This window comes from Zonotrichia leucophrys, chromosome 7, assembly GCF_028769735.1.
Source record: "Zonotrichia leucophrys gambelii isolate GWCS_2022_RI chromosome 7, RI_Zleu_2.0, whole genome shotgun sequence".
NCBI classification, from domain to species: domain Eukaryota; kingdom Metazoa; phylum Chordata; class Aves; order Passeriformes; family Passerellidae; genus Zonotrichia; species Zonotrichia leucophrys.
This window is the reverse complement of record NC_088177.1, coordinates 1,134,584-1,156,927: the sequence shown is the minus strand read 5'-3', so window position 1 is coordinate 1,156,927 and position 22,344 is coordinate 1,134,584. Positions and strand designations below refer to the sequence as shown.

Genomic DNA, 22,344 nt, shown 5'->3' with positions numbered 1-22,344 from the left:
ATTCCTGAGATGGGAGCTCTGGGCATCCAGGCAGGGTCTCCTGAGCTCTTCCTGCTGGATTCCACCTTTCCAAGGAGCCTGATTAGTGCAGGGGGTTAATGATGAGCCGAGTGCTGTTTCAGTGACCCACTTCCCAGCTGGAACAGTCCCAGCCTCTCTCCTCGTTCCCCTCTGGCAGCTCTTGTGTGGATTTGTGTTCGTCCCTGTGGATGTGTTGTTCGGGTGACTTTGAGCCTGAGGTTTTGGTCCAAATTCCTGGAATTCTGTGCAGGTTGGAAAGGCAGAGAGTTCTGACCATGCTGTGGCAGGATGGGGTTGGGCTGAGTTGGGCTTGGTGACCTTAGAGGTCTCTTTCATCCTAAATGATTCCATGATTTCATGGGCCTTTGAGCTGCTGCCCTGTGCCCCCTGTCCTTGGCACACCCCCATCCATCATCCATCCATCCATCCATCCATCCATCCATCCATCCATCCATCCATCCATCCATCCATCCATCCCTCCATCCATCCATTTGTACCTTGGAATCTGTTGTGAGAATCAGTTTCCACCATTTCACTCAAATTTAAGGATTTGTTTCACCTTACACTGTGAGGAGTTCCTGGAATTAAATCCTATGAGGAGTTCCTGGAATAAATCCTGTGAGGAGTTCCTGGAATAAATCCTTGTCCACCAAATCCACCTTGTACCTTAGAAATATGAAATAAATGCTGTTTAAATACAGAATATCAGCTCAGATTCCCCAGACAGCTGCTGGAAGTCTGGGCAGAGGCCGTATCCATGTCCTGCCCTAATTCCACAATTGTTATTTGTGCCAAGTCGGTTTTGATGCCACATCACTTCCAAGGAAATTTCAGAGAAAGCCCGTGGAAAGCAGGCTTTGTGCTTTGCTGCCTCTGCTGTCACCTGTCCCTCCTGGGCTCTTCTCTACCACCTGCTGAGGTGACATTTGAAATGCAGGTGTTGTGGGGCTGTTCCTGCATTGTTCTGGAACACAGGCATTGAGGAGGGAATTGCAGGTGTGCCTTTGTTTTACATTGTTTAAAAGGCTAAAATACAGCTGGAGAAATAAATGGGATTATGGAAAAGGATTGAGCTCTTGGACTTCTGAAGCTGGCACAGACCTCACTGTCCAAAGGAAATGGGAAGATGTGTTTATAAAACTGGTGCTTTCTGTGAGGTTTGGGTTGTGGGGTTTGGTTTGGTCTCCTCATCCTGTGCCAGCTCAGTGTGGGCACCTGTTTTGATAGGAAAACCACCTGGATTGGGCATCCAGGAGGAAATGAGGGCTGTAAATCAGGATTTTTCCCTGCTGGGAGTGGATGTAAGAGCAGCATGGCTGGGTGCTCCTCACTCTGTCACCTGTGTCACCCTGGCAGGAGGGTGTGGAGCTCCCACTGCTGCCTATGGAGCTGGGATTCCCTTCCTGCAGAGAGGGAATTTATCCCAGCTGGAATTCCCTTCCTGCAGAGGGGATTTATCCCAGTCCCTCGTTGGGATTCCCTTCCTGCAGAGGGGATTTATCCCAGCCCCATGGAGCTGGGATTCCCTTCCTTCAGAGAGGGAATTTATCCCAGTCCCTCGTTGGGATTCCCTTCCTGCAGAGGGAATTTACCCCAGCCCCTCGTTGGGATTCCCTTCCTGCAGAGGGAATTTACCCCAGCTCCTCGTTGGGATTCCCTTCCTGCAGAGAGGGAACTTACCCCAGCTGTAATTCCCTTCCTGCAGAGGGGATTTATCCCAGCCCCTCCCCTGCTCGGCTAGGAGGGTTTGTGATCCATCCTGGAACACAGACATCACACGTCCAGTGCTGTTTCCCAGCCTCATTAGTGACAGAAAGGGACACTAATTAGCTGTGCAGTGCCCAGCGTGGCTCTGTGTGTGCTGTTCCCAGGAGCAGAGCCAGGCTCTCTCCGTGCCTGGGATCCCTGGGGCAGCCAGGGCTGTGCTGCTGCTCCTGCTCAGTGTGTCCCCCCTGCTTTGGGGTGCCCACATTCCCCCAGCCCCATTTCCCCTGAGTGCTGGAGTGCCTGGCTGCTGTAGGAATTCCCTTTGCACCTCGAACCAGAGCTGGAAGGACCCACAGGATCATGGATCCAGCCCCTGGCCCTGCACACACACCCCACCTCTGTGCATCCCTGAGACCTTGTCCAAGCATTCCCTGAGCTCTGGAGCCCTGGGGATGTGACATTCCCTGGGGATCAGGGCCATCCCTCTGTCTGGAGCTGAATGTTAAGGAGCTGTTTGCCAAGTCCCAGCCCAAATCTCCCAATTTGGTCCTTCCCTCTGGAGCTGTGTGGGTGCCCCAGGGGTGCTGCTGTCCCCCAGTGCCTGATCAAAGGCAGAATTCCCCCCTGGAAGTGTGAAATCCTGTTTGTGGGGCTGTGCTGGGCTGTCCCTGCTTCCAAAGCCACTTTGAGTGCGGTGACAGAAGGCTGAGCATATGTTCCAAAGGGGCATCATTAGGAGCAATTGGTTGCAGCCTTGGTAATGCAGGGATTTACAATCTTCCCATAATCTCTGGTGCCTGTTGAGCTGGAGAAGACATTCCCAAAGGCATGGAGGAGCTGGAGCCTTCTGGAAGGATGGGTCTGGTCCATGCCCACTGGCTCCCTTTGGGAATGGGGGTGCTGGTGGCACCCTGGGATTGGAGCCTCCCCTCAGGGGCCCTGTGGTGCTGGAACACCATCCAAGAGCTCCATTGCTGTGAGAGATGTTTGGATTTGTCCTGGAGCAGCTGCTGCACTGGCTGTGCCATCGCTCCCCTCTCCTCTGGGTGCTGGTGTCACTGCTCCGTGTTGGTGGCAGCTGCTGGGTACAGCCAGATCTACAACTCCCCTTTGGTGTGGGGCTCTCTTTTCATCTTTGTGCCCCAAAAATGAACCCACAAGTCCTGCTGGCCATCCCTGAGAGGTTCCCAGACAACTGGAGGGGCAGGTGAGGCTGGGAGGGGAGAATCCCCCAAAATCTCCAGATTGGCACCACGTCACGTTGTGTGGGACCCAGAATTCGGGTCTTGTGGAAGGGAAGCCCCTTCCAACAGGGCTTCCAGACACCCTCACTGGGTTCTGGAGGTGCAGGAGTCACAGGCTGGTGCTGTGTGGAGGCCCTGGAGCTGAGATGATGCCAGGGGAAGCACAGCATCCCCAGGAACACACAGCTCCCAGCAGGGATCGCCTCCCCCTGGAGCTGTTTTTGGCTTGGAGGGGGAGCTGATCCCTGGCTCCCCAGTGCACTCCATCCAGGCAGTGTGGCTGAGCTCACACACGAGGATCTGGCTGGTTTTTGGCATTCTTGGCTGTTTTTTTGGCACTCTTGGCTGGTTTTTTGGCATTCCTTCAGCCACGGAAGCGGGGAGCTGCCGATAGCATCTCGGAGTTCTTGCAGATAAGGGTAATGAAGTGTGGGGCTGATAAGGAAGTACCATTGCCGGGAAGAATATTTCTGCTTTGCCAACTCCAGCTGAAGGTAAAAGCTGTTTGTGATGTGGAGCACAAAACTTCCTCAGCTCTGTCTGCCCCGTGCTGTGGGATTGCTGCTGCTGCTTCTCCCAGCACCAGTGAGATTCCCTGGAATCCCTGACAGGCTGAGGCAATCCCAGCAGGTTGCTCAGGGCTGGATCCCGTTTGCCCTCCGAGGATGGAGCTGCCCGTGCCAGACTTGGATCATACTTAGTGGATAAAAGGATTTTTGGTTTGTTTTTGCACCGTTTCAAGTGGAATTTGAGGTATTCCAGCCTGACCCAGTGCTTGTCCCAGTGCCAGGCTGGGAGCTGGCTGTTCCTGGTGCCAGGGTGGGATTAATCCTGCTGCTCATCCCGGTCATGTGCCGCCCAGGGCTCCTTTTCATTCCGTGCCATGCTCTGCCTGGGAGCCCAGGAGCTCTTTCACCCAATTCCCATTGCCAGCCCTTGGCGTGGGAAGCCGAGGAGAGCCAGGGCTCCTTTCACAAAGCTCTCTTCATGTCAGCACTTCCAGAGCCAGAGGTGAAAATCCCAGAGTTTCACTCGTGGGTGACCATGAAATCCCAGAGTTTCACTCCTGGGTGACACCCTTGCACACAGGTGCCACATGCCACAGGCACCTGCTCCCAGGGGACTAAAATATTCCCAGGAAAGCCTCTTTAGAAATAAAATATTCCCAGGAAAGCCTCTTTAGAAATAATTTTTGGCTGTTTCTGTCTTCAAGCCTGAATCTGTTCAGTTCCTGATTGTGCTGACAGCCAGCCCAGCTCCTTCTGCCTGGGAGCTGCACCTCACAGTCCTTGTGTATTTACTGGTAACTGAATCCAGTTCCTTCTCCAGAACCATCCTGACAGCCAAACGAATTCAGCCAGGAATTAGGGACAGTTGTGCCTTAGAGAGCCTGAGGAAGAGCAGGTGTGTGGAATAATTTCTCAATTTTTGTGCCGTCAGCACCACTCTGGTCTGAGTGGTCCATCATAGGCTGAATTCAGTGCTCTTGGAGATCTATTCCAACCTCAATGATTCCTTGATTCCATGATTTTGGCAGCACCTTCAGTGTGCCCCTGGCAGGAGATACCAATGTGGTGTTGCAGCACAATTCTCCATCATAATTCCTGTTGTTTTACAGTTTATAAGCATTCATCAAAGGGAATTTTGATGAAATCCAAGTTTTGTCTGGTTCCAGGCTTCCTGCAGCGGGAAAATCACGAGGTGGATGTCTTGGGGGGGGTGAGCAGGTGAAGCGTGTCTGACATGAAAAGATGAAATTAGAAACATATTTGTGGGTAAACAAAGGGAATTGTAAACATGTGTTGCCATCAGGTGAGAAATCCTCTGGGATTCAGTTGCAAGGATGACAGGAGCTGGAAAGAAATTCTCTCTTCTCTCTTCTCCTTCTCCTTCTCCTTCTCCCTTCCCTTCTTTTCCTGAGTTTAGGTGCCTGCTTACATTGCCCAGAAATTTGGGATTCATCTTCTCACAGAGATTAAAAATAGCATCCAGAACTGCCTCGGGAACGGGAGCCCAGCCAGCACAGCCACAGATTTATTTGGAAAAAGTAACCTAGCAGGGATTTTATGGGCGAGTTCAAACATTTATTGGTCTAGCACCTTCCTTTGGGACTGGTTTTGGGACGGCCACAGTAAAAGGGCTTAAGGAATGAGCAGAGTGATCCCTCAGGAGGAAGCTCCAAAGTGGGATAAGTCTCCCCTCAGTCTTTTTCTCCAACAAACCAAGTGCCCTCAGCTGCTTCTTGTATGGCCCCTGCAGGGAAATTCAAGGAAAAAAAGGATAAACCACCTGAGATGCTGGGAAACTCAGGGAAATAGGGAGGAAACCCCTCCCAGATCCAGGGAATTATGAGGGAAGGGGGATAAACCCATCCAGATCCACAGGAACTCAAAGAAATGAAGGAAAAACCCCCCAGAACCAGGAAAATAAAAGGGAAGGGGGATAAACCCTCTCAAATCCAGGAAAACTCAAGGAAAAAAGGGATAAACCCTCCCCCAGATCCAGGGTAAGTTGAGGAAATAAGGTTTAAACCCCCAGATCCAGGGAAACTCAAAGAAATAAGGTATAAACCCTCACAGATCCAGGGAAACTCAAAGAAATAAGGTTTAAACCCCTCAGATCCAGGGAAATCAAAGAAATAAGGTATAAACCCTCACAGATCCAGGGAAACTCAAAGAAATAGGTATAAACCCCTCAGAACAGGGAAACTCAAGAAATAGTTTAACCCTCCTAGATCCAGGAAACTCAAGAATGGTTAAACCCCCAGACCCAGGGAAATTCAAGGAAATGATTACCCACCTGAGATCCAGAAACAATGGATGGAAAACTCCCCAAATCCAGAAAAAATTAAGGAAACTTAACACTGATGCGTTCCTGGGTCTGACATGTGTAAAATATCCGTGTCCAGGAGGAGGGAGCAGGAGCAGGCAGGACAGGTGGATGAATTTGGAATTTGGACACTGGGTTTTCTGGGAAGGGAGCAAAGGGAGGGCAGACAGAGGTGTTTGCTCAGGGAAACACCTCTGATTTCCACTGAAATCCTGGTGCCTTGCTCTTGGCAAATCCGTGGAGCCTTGAACACTTCAGAAATAATATTTCAAAGAGGCGCCGTGAGATTTGTGTCCAGTGAAGCAGCAAAAAGCAGGGCTGGTGTCTGGAAATGCTGGATTTTAGTCACTGGAATCACTCACACAACGCCCATGTGTGTGTGAGACACGATTTCAGTGATTTATTGCCAGCCAGGCAGTGTCAGGGAGCCCTGGGGACAGTGACACCGGAGCACAGGACACAGCAGCCCTGCTGCAGGAATTACTGCTCATTGGGGCTGGAAAATCGCAGGATTTGGGTTTGTTTTGGCTTCCCTGCACCTCCTCTGCCGGGCTGGAGTGCTGCCTGCTGTAGTGAGACCTGTAAATATTTCCAGTATAAATCCAAGTTTGTGACTTGCCGTGAAAAATTCCCTTGGGATTGAGGTTTGGTGTGTGAGAGCCTTTTCTGGTGTTTACATTTTTAGGTTTAATAGGCTTCCAAATAAATTGCTGTCCCTGTTCAGCAAGCACTTGAGTGCAGCAAAGAGGGATGTAAATAATTTGCATTTTTTAACAAGTTCTTTTGATTTATCTGCTCCCTCTGGGCAGTGTGAGGGGATTCCAGAGACCGTGATTGGCTGGGGGATGTTGGGAAGAGAGAATTGGGAGCTCAGGGAGAATTAAAAAATTAAAAATAGGCTCCAGTTCTGAGCATCTGAGTGAGTTCCTGGCTGCCTCCAGAGCAGCACTTTTGTCTGGGACATGGTTTTCCAAGGAAGGGATCATGCTGACATTCACTGGAGACAGAAAACCTGGGACCAGGCCCCGGGCCAGGCTTTTTATCCCTGACTTCATTTATTTTTCTTGGTTTATCCAACCCTTGATATTATTGAAATGAAGGTTTTGTTCCTAGAGCAGCATCCATCAGGGTGTCCTGGGACTGAACCGTGCCGGGCCCGTGGGTTGGGTTTGCTCTTGGATTTTATTTGTGTCCCTTTGAACACATCCCTGTGGGTTATTCTGGCTCTGGGGGATGTTTTCCATCTGCTTGTGAGGGGATGATGGTGGGATTTTGCCACGTGGGGGTTTTTCTGTGGGTGCTGCAGTTGAGATCTCAGTTGGTGTTGCATAAGGAGCTCACTTGGGATGAATTCCATGGGTTTCTGTCCATGTGTGAGGGGAGTTTCTGTGGGCACAGGTTGTCCTGAGAAGCTGTGGTGTCCCTGGAAGTGTCCAAGGCCAGGTTGGATGGGGCTTGGAGCAGCCTGGGACAGTGGAAGGTGTCAGGGATGGATGGGATGGGCTTTAAGGCCCTTCCCAATCCACCCTCTCTGGAATTCCATCATTTCTGATTGGAAAATACACGTCATCTCTATCACAGAAGTGTGCTTAGGATAATTTGGGATCATCAACTGCCTTAGGAATTGCAGTTAGGTGAAGTTTAAGTGTTCTGATGAGAGTTTTATCCAGCTTTTCCTGAGTGAGGTTGACTTGGCTGATGTCCCTGAGCAGCTCATCCCTTTGGAGGGGAACTGAGGGATCCTCCATGTGAGGGGAGCTCGGGGGGATTTTGTTCCACCCATCCTCTGAAAATCCCTTCTCATCCTCAGGAATATCACAGAAATCACAGAATCCCAGCTGGTTTGGGATGGAATATTAAATCCCATCCCATCCCATGGCAGGGACACCTCCCAATATCCCAGGGCACTCCAGCCTGGCCTGGGACACTTCCTTTCGAATCCCATCTTGGTTCTTTGGGAGCCACATTCTCTGCCATTTCACTGGAAGGGCTTCAATTTTGGATTTTGTGGTTTGCCTTATCAGCAGTGAGCAATTTGATGAAGCCATGGGACGAGCTCAGAGCTTGGAGTGAGTCAGGCCTGGCTTGGCCTTTGAAGCGTTCCTACCATGGAATTCTTTCCCAGTGGTGAATTAATGTGGTTTCAGCTTTCCCAAAACGTGAGGCCATTAAGCTGAGTCTGGATTTTTGAGAGGAACAAGCAGCTCTGTGGTCTCTGCAGCCCTCAGGTCCCAAAACCTTCCAGAGGTTTCCCTGGATAAAGTTCCCTCAGAGGGATTGGATGGCTCTCCCAGTGATACCCCACTGCTGTGTGAGGAGAAGGGGTTTGGGATCAGAGAATCCTGAAGGTTGGAAAAGCTCTCCAAGATCTCCAACCATTCCCCAGCACTGCCCCTTGCTCCCAATGCCACATCCTCATGGCTTTAAATTCCTCCAGGGATGGGGATTCCAATACCTGAGGAGATTGTCCCTCATTTCCAGCCTGTCCCATCACTCAGAGTGATCCCACAGTGGCTCCCTGGTGCTGCTTCCATCCCTACAGTGCCCTGATTGACCTCTGGGAAGGAAATGCTAATTAATGATAAATATGCAAATGGAGTGCTGATCAAAGGGAGCAGAGAGCTGCACGTGGGGAAGGAGGAAAGGCACAGAAGGGCTCAGAAAAGTCATGGAAAACCACAGTGGGGGCAAAACATGGGAATCTCAGTGTGTGCCTTGCATGTGGGCCCCGTGGGGCAGGAACTCCTGGCTCCATCACGATTCCAGGCTGATGGTGTAGCAGGGCTGGGTGGCCATGAACACCCAGGAAGTGCTGGTGTCCCAAGGAATATTCCCCTTCCACAGGATTCCTGGATGCTCCAGTCCTCCCTTACCCGCTGAGGAACCGCAGGTTGTCACCACGGTTTTCTACATCCCCTTCCAAATGCTTTTGGAAGCTTTCCCCTTCCATGTGTGAAGTAGATGTTCCTGGATGACCTCAGGCCCACAGAGATGCACGTGGGGAATCACAGATCCAGAATTCCAGGAGTTTGGCTTGGGTGTTTTTCCCAATCATTTCCCAGGGATGAGCTCCACACGCCGTGTCCTCTCTCCTCAGCAGGTCCCTCCATGCTGTGGGAGCTTCTCCTGCTCTTCCCTACGGATCCAGGGCATCTTTAGGAGGAGAAAGGCCTGGTGCAGGCAGAGCATTGGTATTTTTAGATCAAAGACAAATTTAATAAAAAAAAAAACAGGAGGGGAGAAGGAGGATTAGAACAATAAGCACATTTAATTTTAGCCTAGCTTGGATTCCTCATAGAGTCAGGGAACTTGGAGCTCAGCTTCAGTTGCCTCTGGCTTTCCTAAATAAACACACTGAAGCAGGGCTGGGAAGTTGAGCAGCACAGAAAATTGCAAAAAGTTGCATTTTAATATTCTAGGAGAATGTTAAGGGCTGTTTTACAGGCCAGGCCCTGGAATTAAATTTTAATGCTGCACAAAAATCCCGAGGTTGTTTTGGTAGGCAGCTCCTGGAGCTACACAGAGACTTTTTCTGCAGGAAGGGTCACAGGACAGGGGTTGGGAACAGGGCAGGGTTAGGGCAGGGTGAGGAACCTTCTCCAGCCATGGCAAGTGAGCAGGGCTTGGGGCCAGGATCTGCTGCTTCTGGAATTTTGTAATTTCTTCTAGAATTTTGTAGTTTATTCTGGAATTTCGTAATTTCTTCTGGAATTTTTGTCAGGCACAGAGGGAACCTCATTGATCTCTACAGCTCCTGGACAGGAGGGTGGAGTGAGCTGGGCTTGGGCTCTTCTGCCATGTCCCAAGTGAAAGGATGACAGGAAATGACTCCAAGTTGTATCAGGAGAGGTTCAAGTTAAATATTGGGAATTTTTTTCCCCTAGAAGAGCAGTCAGGCATTGGAACAAGCTGCCCAAGGATGTGGTGGAGTCACCATCTCTGGGAGTGTTCAAAATGTGGCACCTGGGGATGTGGCTTAGGGATGGTTGTGGAGGATTGGTAGAGGAGGAGGATTTCCTGGGATTCCTTTATTCCTTTCAAGGTCAGCAGTGCCTTCATGAGAGTGTTTAACTCTTTTTATGGAGTTTAACTCTGTGCTGGGATGGTTTTAATGTCCTTTCCTCCAGCGCTGGTGTTGGTCAGACTCCCCTTCCCTTGCCAGGCTGTGCTTTCCTGCCTTTTCCATCCCCACCCATTGGATGGTGAGGACAATCCCACATTTTAGGGCCTCATGAGCTCCTACTGACACATCCAGGGCCGTTCATGGGAACAAATGGATCAGGAGGACTCTGTGCTCATTAATGTCATTAAGGATTCATTAATAAAAGGGATGCGGACTTGATGTGATCAATAAGAGCAGCAGCCCAATGCTATTAATTAGCAATGCTATTAATTAGCAATGCTCATGCTTTTGAGTTGCTCCTACACTGGTTTTCCAAAACATTGGGCCTTTTGATCCTCAGGAAAAGGAGGAATAATTTGGAAAAAGCCCAGCTCAGCCATTCCACCACTGGCCCTGGCGTTGGTGCTGGTGTGACCTGGGCTGCAGGTGGCACCTGGAGGCATCTGCTGGTGCTTCCCTCTCCAGCTGGGTGCTTTGTCCTGCTCTGCCACATGGGATGTGTTCCAGCATTTTCCATGGATGGTGCTGGCTGGGTGCTTTGTCCTGCTCTGCCACATGGGATGTGTTCCAGCATTTTCCATGGATGGTGCTGGCTGGGTGCTTTGTCCTGCTCTGCCACATGGGATGTGTTCCAGCATTTTCCATGGATGGTGCTGGTTGGGTGCTTGTCCTGCTCTGCCACATGGGATGTGTTCCAGCATTTTCCATGGATGGTGCTGGCTGGGTGCTTTGTCCTGCTCTGCCACATGGGATGTGTTCCAGCATTTTCCATGGATGGTGCTGGCTGTGTGCTTTGTCCTGCTCTGCCACATGGGATGTGTTCCAGCATTTTCCATGGATACTGCTGGCTGTGTGCTTTATCCTGCTCTGCCACATGGGATGTGTTCCAGCATTTTCCATGGATGGTGCTGGCTGGGTGCTTTGTCCTGCTCTGCCACATGGGATGTGTTCCAGCATTTTCCATGGATGGTGCTGGCTGGGTGCTTTGTCCTGCTCTGCCACATGGGATGTGTTCCAGCATTTTCCATGGATAATGCTGGCTGGGTGCTTTGTCCTGCTCTGCCACATGGGATGTGTTCCAGCATTTTCCATGGATGGTGCTGGCTGGGTGCTTTGTCCTGCTCTGCCACATGGGATGTGTTCCAGCATTTTCCATGGACACTGCTGGCTGCAGGAGCACTTTGGGGCCACCACGTGTGGTCACCAGCAGCTGCCTTTTCCCATGGAAAGGGACAGCAGGACAACCCCAAGGGACATCTTTGTGACCAAGGACTAAGCCAAGCCATGGTGGTGGTGCCCAAACCCTGCAGATCAGTCCACAAATGAGATTTTTGGTCCTAAAACCTGGAGTTGGAGGCTCCGCCAGTTTGGATGGAGCCGGGCTTTGTTTCATAGGTTAAAAACACATAAATTTCCTTGTTGCACTCTGGTTTTATTTTTAACTCTTCAGCAGTTTAATATTTTGGAGGTCTGCTCGTACTCCCCCCAGTTTTCCATCTGCTACTGTGATTAATCTAAGGCCCAGCTTTATCCAGCCAAGCCAGAGCAAACCAAAAGGAATGGAAAGCTTACCTAGGTTGTTTGGCAGGCAGCAGCAGACGTGAATAACTTTGGAATTCGGGGGGGAAGAGCCAAGTGCCGTGCTCCTGGAGCCAGCAGGGCTTGGCCAGGAGCCCCTGCAGACAGCAGGAGGCTGGGCAGGATCCAGCTGTGCTTCCTCCAGGGCTGTGCTGGAGGTGTTGCTGAGCCCTCGGAAGCGCAGGGCTCTGCTTTCCTGCAGCCTCTGCAGGCAGGGGGATGTGCCAGAGCCCGGCTGCTCCCCCTCCCAGCCTGGGGGCACCCTGAGCTAGTGGAAAGTTGCACTGAGGAGGGTGGGACTGATCCCCCACGCTCTGGGAGGAAGGAACAGGGGGAAGCTGTGGAGCTCACCTGGGCTCGGCTGCTCGGACAGGGGGGCAAAATAGCCTGGCCAGAAATTCATTTATTTTATTTTTTAAATCCAGGTTAAAATAAAATTTTTAAAATAAATTTTAAATGTTAAAAGTAAAATAAGCTGGATTGTGACGGTGTTCACAGGGAGGTGAGGGAAGAGACCAGGATCTGACTCCGTGTTTCACAAGGCTGATTGATTATTTTATGATATATATTACATTAAAACTATGCTAAAAGTAGAGAAGAAAGGATTTCATCAGAAGGCTGGCTAAGAATAGAATAGGAAAGAATGATAACAAAGGTTTGTGTCTTGGGCTCTCTGTCCGAGCCAGCTGACTGTGATTGGCCATTAATTAGAAACAACCCCATGAGCCCAATCCCAGATGCACCTGTTGCATCCCACAGCAGCAGATAACCATTGTTTGCATTCTGTTCCTGAGGCCTCCCAGCTTCTCAGGAGGAAAAATCCCAAGGAAAGGATTTTCCATAAAAGATGTCTGTGACACTGGATGGTTATTTTTCACCTGGATTGGGAGGAGCCATCCCTGGCCAGGGATGGGGATGAGGATGGAAATGAGGATGAAGAGCAGTGGGGCTGCTTCAGCTGCAGTTCCCACTGACAGGAAAGGGTTTTATGGGATCCTCGTGGAAGCTGGGGATCCATTTTTAATGGAAATCAGCTCCAGCTGCACAAGTGGGTGGTGACACAGGGGACACAGGCAGGGGTTTGGATTGTTTGAGGAAGGGAATAGTTCTGCTCTCAGAAGCCTCCAAAGCTCTAATTGGGAAAAGATGGCAGGGGAAACCACAGGACATAGACCTGTCATTAATGAAGAGCACTGGGATGTGTGAAGCCTGGGGTTGTAGGAGCTGGAAGTGGCCAGGAGACGTTGGTGAGTCATTGCAGGGAGAATGAGAAAACCCAATGTGTCTGGTTGGGGGGGACTCCAGCAAAGCTCCTGGAGCCAGCTCAGTAGCCCCTGCCTCAGATCCTGGGGCTGGGGTTAGGGACCTGGGAGCAGTGCACTGGGATTTCAGGAGCCACCTGGGGCAGTGCCATGCAGGGATGTAGAAATAAACCAAACTATTGCTTCCCATGGAGGTAAAAATATTGTGGCTGGGGATCCCGATTTCCAGCAGGGAGGGGCTGTTGAGAGTAAGAAAATCCTTAGTCCAGGTTTCAGAGAAGGTATCCTGGAATAATAATAATAATAATAATAATAATATATCCTGGAAGAATCCTGGAATATCCTGAGTGAGAAGGATCATGGATCCAGCTCCTGGCCCTGCACAGACACCCCAACAATCCCACTCTGGGCTGTCCAAACCCTGCTGGAGCTCTGGCAGCCTCGGGGCTGTGCCCATTCCCTGGGGAGGCTGGGCAGTGCCAGCACCCTCTGGGGAAGAGCCTGTCCCAAAATCCAACCTGAAATCCCATGGCACAGCTCCAGGCATTGCTCAGGTTCTGTCCCTGGTCACAGAGAGCAGGCAGAGGTCGGGGCTGTCCCTCAGGAGCTGAGATCTCTCCCCTCAGTCTCCTGTTCTGCAGCTGCACAAACCCAGTGACCCCAAATGCTGCACGTCTGTCCCTGCAGACCCTTCCCCATCCCTGTGCCCTCCTTGGGCACCCACTGGCACATCCAGGCCTCCCTCAGGCTGTGCAGGTGACCAGGGTGGCTCTGCCCTTCCCACGTCCCTCCAGCAGGGATCAGGCCAAGGATGGAGGGACTCTGGGGTGGCTGTGACAGCGTTCACAGGGGTCCCAGGATGAGGGGAGAGATGAGGATCTGACTCTGTGTTTCACAAGGCTGATTGATTATTTTATGATATAAGAAGAAAGGATTTCATCAGAAGGCTGGCTAAGAATAGAAAAAGAAAGAATGATCACAAAGGCTTGTGACTGACTGAGACAGTCCGAGCCAGCTGACTGTGATTGGCCATTAATTAGAAACAACCCCATGAGCCCAATCCCAGATGCACCTGTTGCATCCCACAGCAGCAGATAATCATTGGTTACATTTTGTTCCTTCTGTTCTTTAGTATAATTTTATTATAATATATATCATAAAATAATCAATCAGCCTTCTGAAGCATGGGGTCAGATCCTCATCTCTCCCCTCATCCTGGGACCCCTGTGAGCACCACCACAGCCTGGCCCTTGTTTCCCTGCTCAGGCTGAGATCCCTGCTGGAGCCCTGCCATGGCTGAGCCCTGCCCAGGGTTCCAGGCAGGTTCCTGTCCCCCTGCCAGCCGGGGAGCCTAAGCTGATTAGCTCTCAGGAGATCAGGGCTTGGCAAGGGCTGCACTGCAGGTAAACACTGCAGCTCTTCCTCCAGCTGGGAGCCAGTGGAGCTGTGAAATATGGCTCAGCAGTGAGCAATGGCGCTGGAAGAACCCTCAGGAAAAATACCAAGAAGTGCATGAAATGATAAGCGGGGCTGATAAGGTGCCTGCTGAGAGACTGAGAGGAGAAGCAAGCACAGATATGATCAGAGCCTATAAATACTGTCAACATGACAGCATGGATGAGCAGGAGAAAGAGTCATTGTTATCTGATGGAAAACAAGCTCTGGGAGGAGCAGCCATGGGAGCAGGGGGTGTGCAGGGGATCCCCAGGAGCAGGAACACTCCTTGGGATGGAGCAGATCCTCAGCTGCCCCTCATTCCCAAGGCTTGCCTGGTGCCCATCAGTGTGGTCAGCACTGCATCCCCTGGCACAGAACCACCCTTGGCACCTGTGATCCTGCCAGCAGCTTCCTTCAATTCCCATTTTCCAGGTGCCACTGAGGTGTCCTGGTTGGCTGATGGCCACAGGTGCTGCTTGTCCACATCCCTCCTAGGATGGGGTCTGTGTGAGGAAATGAAGTCTGGGCAGAGAATGGGTCTGGGGTGGTTCCAGGGACCCCAGGACATCCTGCTGGAATAAACCTGGAGGTTGTGTGTCACACTCCTTGGGAAGGTGCTCCTGGAGTGGGATTTCAGTCTGAAACCCTGATTTATTGATTTCTGATTTATTGTTGTGTCCGGTGCCACCGTGACCAGCTGGCTCTTCCTCACTGGGAATGGGCAGCCAGAGGTTTATGGTCCCCAGGATTAACTGGGTTAACTGGGGCCAGTCTGGGAATTCCAGCTGGAGCCCAGGAGATGCTGGAGCCCAGGAGATGCTCAGCAGATTCTCCACCACCTCTTGGCCTTGCTGTGCTGATCAGGATCCTTTCCACACCTGGTGTTTGTGGAGCTCTCCAGCTGTTCCTGGGTCCCGTCCAGGTGTTCTGGGTCCCATCCAGCTGTCCCTGGCTTCTCCAGCAGCACAAGCACGACAGTTATGCTGCACATTCCAGGCCAGGGCTCTTGGGAAAGCCACCCTTCCCAAGAGAGAGCTGTCCTGGAAGGAGAGCTCACATCAAAGGAGCGATAGGGATCACATAATTGCTGCCTCTCCCCTTCCTTCTGACTCCTGTCACTCACAGTCTGGGATTGTTATCTCTGGGGCTTGGGCAGCAGCAGTCCTGGCTGCAGGATCTGTGTCATGCAGATAAAGTGCTGTGTGGTGGCTTTTCCAGCCTGGATGGCTGCTGGAGTAAAATGGAGTTGGTGTTTCATGGTCCTGTTGGGAGAGGACTGTCCTGCAGCCAGTGTTTCCCTTGGGAATGTGCTTAGGGGAAGGGAATGGGACCTGGCTGGGGCACAGAGTGGCTCCTGTGCTGTGACAGCTCAGGGAATCCTGTCCTCTCTGCTGGATGGAGGTGGATGGTCACAGAACCCAAAATTAGTTTGGATTGGGAGGGATCTTACAGCTCATCCAGTGGGCAGGGACATCTTCCACCATCCCAGGTGCTCCCAGCCCTGTCCAGCCTGGCCTGGGACATTCAGGGATCCAGGGGCAGCCACAGCTGCTCTGGGACGCTGTGCCAGGGCCTGCCCACCCTTGTAGGGAACATTTTTTTCCTAAAAAGCCAGGAACTGAGCTCAGGGCTGGCCCTGGGTCGCTCACCTCGTGTGTCCCAGCTCTGCCCTTGGGTGCCTGGTGATTCACCGACACCTTTGGGGCCAAAACCAACATGGGAGGGTTGGTTCCTGAGCAGCCCTGGCATCAGGGATTCCCAGGAAGCAGTTGAGCAGCCTCAGCCTGGGTGTGCTGCAGTGGGCCTGGCTGGGGCTGATGCTCACAGTGTGCTGTCTCTCCACAGAATGCCATGAACCTGCCTCCCGACAAAGCCCGGCTCCTGCGGCAGTACGACAACGAGAAGAAGTGGGAGCTCATCTGTGACCAGGTGAGGAGCTCTGGAGAGCCTGGGGAGCTGCCTCTTCCCAGCTGCTCCATCCACAGCGACCCTGGGCCTTGCAGGAGCTCGCAGGACCACACAGGAGCCAGGAACCTCCTGTTCCCAGGGGCTTCAGACACTCATTCCTTCTGCTCCCTTGTTGGTAACGCTCCTGGAGGCCTTGCAGTGACAGCTGCAGCCACCCCAGCCCATCCTGGGGTTCTGCCCTTCCCTGGTTTGGGTTTCTCTGTGTCCCAGAGGGCTGGCAGCTCTGGGCTGGACTCTGTGCTGGCAGCAGGGCAGGCAGCAGCTGTGTGATGCCAGCCTGGAGGTGCCAATGTCCCCCTCACAGAGGGATGGGTATCCCTTTCCCCTCCGATGCTTCCATCCTGGATTCCCTCTGGCTGCTGAACGCTGCTGGGTTTGCCCTGCACAGGCTCAGCCTGAGCTCAGAGTCTTGCAAATGAGAAGAAATTATCAAATGAACAAATGAGCAAATGAACAAATGAGCAAATGAACAAATGAATAAATGAGCAAATTATCAAATGATCAAATGATCGAATGAGCAAATGATCGAATGAACAAATGATCAAGTGAACAAATGATCAAATGAACAAATGATCAAGTGAACAAATGAGCAAAATATCAAATGAGCAAATGATCGAATGATCAAGTGAACAAATGAGCAAATGATCGAATGAGCAAGTGATCGAATGAACAAATGATCAAGTGAACAAATGATCAAAATAACAAGTGAGCAAATGATCAAATGAACAAATGATCAAGTGAACAAGTGAGCAAATGATCATAGGATCATATGATCAAATGAGCAAATGATCAAGTGATCAAATGAACAAATGAACAGATGAACAAATGATCATATGATCAAATGAACAAATGATCAAGTGATCAAATGATGAAATGAGCAGATGAGCAAATGAGCAGATGATCTCAGTCCGGGCAGTGTCTGGCTGCCCACGTCATGCTCATGGTGGCAGCTGGAGCTGTCCCCTCCAGGGCCAGCAGGCCGAGCCCCTGTTCAGCCTGGGTTGTGCAGTGCCAGCTGCTGAGGCAGCTGCTGGTGAGCTGTGCAGGGTGTGCAGCAGTCAGCAGATGTGGTGGATCAACAACAATGGCATTTTGGGGGGAAAAATGAAATGTGACAAAGTGGGATTTGAATTTGGGAGCCAGCAGCAAAATGCCATGCAGTTCAGCAGTAATGGCTAATGAGGATAATTGATCCACACTGGGAGAGTGGGATGGATGTTCCCTTGGGATGGAAGCTCAGCAGGACCAGGGTGAGTTTGACAGGAGGTCAGGGACATTGGGATAAGGACATTTATGGGACATTTCCTGTTGAGCTGTTGCAGTGGTGGGGTGGCTGATACAGTCATGGAATTCCAGACTGGTTTGGGCTGGGAGGGACCTTAGAGCCCATCCAGTTCCAGCCTGAGGAACACCTTCCACCATCCCACATTGCTCCAAACCCCGTCCAGCCTGGCCTGGCACTTCCAGGGATGCAGGGGCAGCCACAGCTTCTCTGGGCTCCCTGTGCCAGGGCCTGTCCATCCCCACAGAGAGGATTTTTCCCCAATATCCCATCTAACCCTGCCCTCTGGCAGTTTAAATACACTGCACAGGTACCTTAAAGTAAAGCTTAATGAAGAATTGCTTTTTTTCCCATGAGTTTCCTGTGCAGAGAAGGTAAAGCTTGAGGTATTTAAAGATGCAGTTTACTGGGACATTACAAATTGCAGGAGCTGCTGTGAGTGATTTTAGATTCCCCATCCCTGGCAGTGTCCCAGGCCAGGGACACTGGGACAGTGGGAGGTGTCCCTGCCATGGCTTTGGGGTCCCTCCCAGCCCAGTGCAGCCTGTGATTCCATGATTTGTGCCAGGCTGTTCCCTGCAGAGGTGTGAGCTCCGTGCTGAGCTCCTGCTGGCAGCGGGACAGGCAGGAGCTGTTTGATCCCAGCCTGGATGTGCAAATTCCCCCTCGGAGCTGATCCACCCTCTGCAGCTGCTGCTGATTCACTGCCCAGCACGGGCTGAGGCAGCAGCCTGAGCAGATGGGGAGGAAATTTGCAATCTGGAGTAATCTCCTTGCACAACTGCCAGCCAGTCCACCCCCGGGCTGGGATGAGTCCCTTCCCTGGGATGGGCCCTTCCCATCCTTTGGAAGGGCAGGGAAGCAGCACTGAGGGCCAGCAGGGCCAGGGGACCAGGTGCCACCTTTGCCCTGGCCAGCCATGCCATGGGGCACACTGGGCAGGCAGGACAGCCTGGGGGCTGGCACAGCTCCCTGGGGAGCACGGCACTGTGAGCTGTGTCACTGAAAGCACCAAAATGCAGCATATGGGGTGTGAAATATTTATATATTCACAGTATAGAAATAGTGCCCTGGAATATCTAAATATATATATATAATATTAATATATTCATATTCACAATATTAATAAATATAACATATAAAATATAGTACATATTCACAGTATAGAAATATTGACCTGGAATACATAAATATACATAAAATTAATATTAATATTAATTATATATATAACATATAAAAATATAGTATATATTCACAATATATCAATATTGCCCCGGAATACATAAATTTATATATATATATATATATATATATATATATATATATATATATATATATGTATATATATGTATATATGGAAAAAATATATCTTATCTCTATAAATATTGTAATAAAATATAAATATATACTAATATATACTAATATATATTATAATACATATATGATACATATAAAATATATAGAATAATATATAAAATATATATATTCACAATATAAAAATAGTGCCCTGGAAAATATAAATATTATCTCTATAAATATTAGATATAATAAAAATATTACATGTAGTCTATAGAAATATATATATAAAATGTATACTAATATATAATATATTACAATAAATATAAATATAAATATAAATATAAATATAAATATAAATATATAAATATAAATATATTCACAATATATAAATAGTGCCCTGGAATATATAACTGTTATATATCATTCCACGAGGACACTTCCACAGTGACACGCTGTCCTGCTGGTGGGAATGGTTGGATTGCTGGGACAGGACCGAGCCACCCTCTGGATCTGAGGGAGATGGGGAATTCTGCACCATGCTCATGATGTGTTTGAGGCCCTGCTCCCCATCTCCTTGTCCATCTCCTTGTCCATCTCCTTGTCCATCTCCATCCCCACTGTCCCAATCCATGGGGTTTGTGCACTCCCAGCACAGCCTGTGGGATTCTCATCCCAGCCCGGGTGCTTCCCCAGCATCTGTGAATGCCAGGAACGAAACAGCTTAGTGAGGATAACGATAATAACGGGAATAGCAGATGGGCTGATGCAGAAAGTGCCCTGAGTGGCTTTGGGAGCCAGGGTTGTTGGGAAGGCACAATTTCCTGGTTCCGGAGTGAATGTGTTTCCCAGAGCTGGGTGACCAGGAGATGTGTCAGGTTCCCTTAGGATCGCGTGGAGGAGGAGGAAGTGCTCAGGTCCAGCAGTTCCTCCTGGCTGCTGAATCAAACCTCGCCAGCCCCCCTTTAATTCTGTGTCCATCAGAACAGAAAATGCTAATTCTGGGGGAAAGAGGCACAGGAGAGCTGTTGTGCTCCTGATTTTCCCCTCAGTTATGGAATCATGGAATGGGCTGGGCTGTAAAGGATTTTAGAGCCATTCAATGCCACCCTTTACCCTATCCCAGGTTATTCCAGCCTGGCCTTGGGCACTGCCAGGGATCCAGGGGCTGCTCTGGGAATCCCAGCCCAGCCAGGAATTCCCAATTCCCAATGTCCCATCCATCCCTGCCCTCTGGCCATTCCCTGGCTCCTGTCCCTCCATCCCTTGTCCCAAATCCCTCTCAGGATTTAACCCCATTGAGTTCTCCCCATTTATTCCCCAAAGGAAGGTGCTGGGCCCAGCTCATCTCGTTGCTCTCTGTCCTTGCATTCCCTGTGCTGTTCCATCCTGGCTTACAGCACCTCTCAGGGATTTTCCAAGCCAGGAAGGACCTTTATCCTTGGGAATGAAGCTGTTTTGCTTTGTAGGTGGCTGACAAAGGCAGTGTGCTGCTCCGTGCCCCTGTCCTCCCAGCCTGCAGATAATGCTGCAGCTCACAGCAGTCACGTAGGGCAGATAAAGAGGGTTTCACCCGGATTTAGGAACTTTGTTGTGTCTGAATGGCTCAATCCAGGGAAGCCACCCCGTCCCAGCCGTGATGTCACCCCACAGCATTTGCTGAGCAAGGTTTGGCCGCTCCAATCCGGATTTTAGGCTTTTTTTTGTGTATGTGTGGTAAAAAATGCCCGACCTCATCACTCAGATGTGTTAAATCCTGGGCTTGGAAGCAGAGTTGGCCAAGGAGTGGGTGGGAATTGCCAGAAGTGGAGGGGAGGAGCTGACAGGAAAAGAAGCAGGGATTTTTAACTCTTTAATTATGGTTTCTGAGGCTCAGCAGTGCCTTGGGAAGTGTGGGCGTGGGGATGCTCCCAAGGGGGATCAAGAGAGGATCCTGGTGGATTCCAGGAAGATCAGCTTGCAACCACTCCATTGCCAGCCCCTGGGAGCTCCCAGTCGGATTTTTGGGAAGAGGTGGCTGTGAGCAGACATCCAGGGTGACTTGGAGGCCTCCCTGCACAGCCTGGCCCTTGCAGCTTCTTAATCAGCCTCTAATATAAAACACTCCGAGCTGGATCAACCCAGACAGCACTCATAGCCAGGAAAGGGCAATTTTAAAGGCTAATCCCTCCTAGCTTTCCAAACCAGCAAAAAAGAAACACTTGAGGGGGCTGTAAAAATGTTTCCAGGCCTAGGAGATGTTTACCACGAGTGATTTTTGGTCACTCCTCAGGTAGGAGCCTTGCTGGTGTTTGCTGCTCATGGATAATGTCTGGAAAGTCCTTTAATCCAAATAATTCCACTCCACAAGAATGAGCAGCATCTTTTTACACGGAGCTGCTGCAGAGATTATTACATAAATACATAATTACAGCCAGGTTTGAAGAAAACAAACAAAACCATCCAGTAGCTGCATCCCAGACTGTTTAATGTGCTCCCTGGGTCTCTTTAAACGTTTCATTTTGAGGATTCCAGGCAATTAAAGCTGGTGGCTGGCAAAAGCTCCTGTCACTTCAGCAGATGAGGGTGGATTATTTGGGAAGAGGGATTAATCCATGAGAGCAGAGCTGCTCTGGGGGATTGGGCTGAGCACAGCTCTGTCAGCAGAAAGTGGGGAATAAATGGGAGAGGGAACGTGGAGCATTGTTGGGGTGGGACATTGCTGACAGGGGCTGGAATTGGGGGATCCTTGAGGGTTATTCCATCCCAAATCTCTCTGAGGATCCAGAAATTCTCTGTGTGCCCCATGGGAGCCACTGAGGTGAGCCTGGCCCAAGGATCCCTGAGAAAGAGCCAAGAAAAATCCATGATTGTGGATGTGGTGCTGGAGCAGGACAGACCCTGCTGGTGTCACTCTGTCCAGAGAAGAACCCTCAGGGAAGAACTTTTTGCATTTCCTGAGCTGTTTTTTAGATAAACTAGGAAATGCCAATTCCAGAGCCGCGTGGAGGTGCATGGAAAAAGAATCCAGCTGTAAAAGAGGAGAGCCATGAGTGCTCTGTGACTTGCAGAGCTCCCACCAGGGCTGGTGGAGCTCACAGAAGAGATTTTCCTTCATTTCTTTTCCTGCTGGCCATGATGGGTTGCTTCTTTTCCAGCAAGCAGCAAGATAATAACAGGAAGAACTCGTGGTGTTCAGACAGTTCTGGTAACTGGGCAGCAGTGTCCTGTTCATTCTGGAATAAGCTCGGGATAATGCAGTCAGAATTGCATCCTGACCTAATAAAGGGAGGTTTCAGATAAAAGAGGAAATTTCAGGAGATTGGGATGAGATCTTTCCTCCAGGGAAAGGGCTAGAATAGCCTAAAGTTCTTCCAAGATACAAGTAGGATGAGAATGTGTGGGAATGCTGTGAGGGGGTTTGGACACAGCACACTGCCCAGGGAACAGCTCGTGTTTCACAGCAGCTCTGGGGGGATAAAATTCCAGCTGGGAAAGCAGGGGAAAATCGGGGAGCTCTCAGAAAACAGGGCTTTGGTGTTTGTCACCAAAATGTGTGCTCTGGGGCTGAGGGGGGATTGATGGGAGATGGAGTGATCCCTGCAGGAGGAGCTGGGA

The 22,344-nt window shown here is 50.4% G+C and overlaps 1 protein-coding gene across 12 annotated transcripts in view; it reads left to right on the top strand.

Annotated features, from left to right (window-relative positions):
• FMNL2 (formin like 2) overlaps nucleotides 1-22,344 on the top strand; it is a 115,467-nt gene that overhangs the window by 49,919 nt on the left and 43,204 nt on the right. For all 12 annotated transcript variants that reach the window (XM_064717796.1, XM_064717797.1, XM_064717798.1 and 9 more), the window contains exon 2: nucleotides 16,047-16,130. In XM_064717796.1, the coding sequence (XP_064573866.1) occupies nucleotides 16,047-16,130 (84 nt within the window). The remainder of the gene's footprint in view (nucleotides 1-16,046; nucleotides 16,131-22,344) is intronic.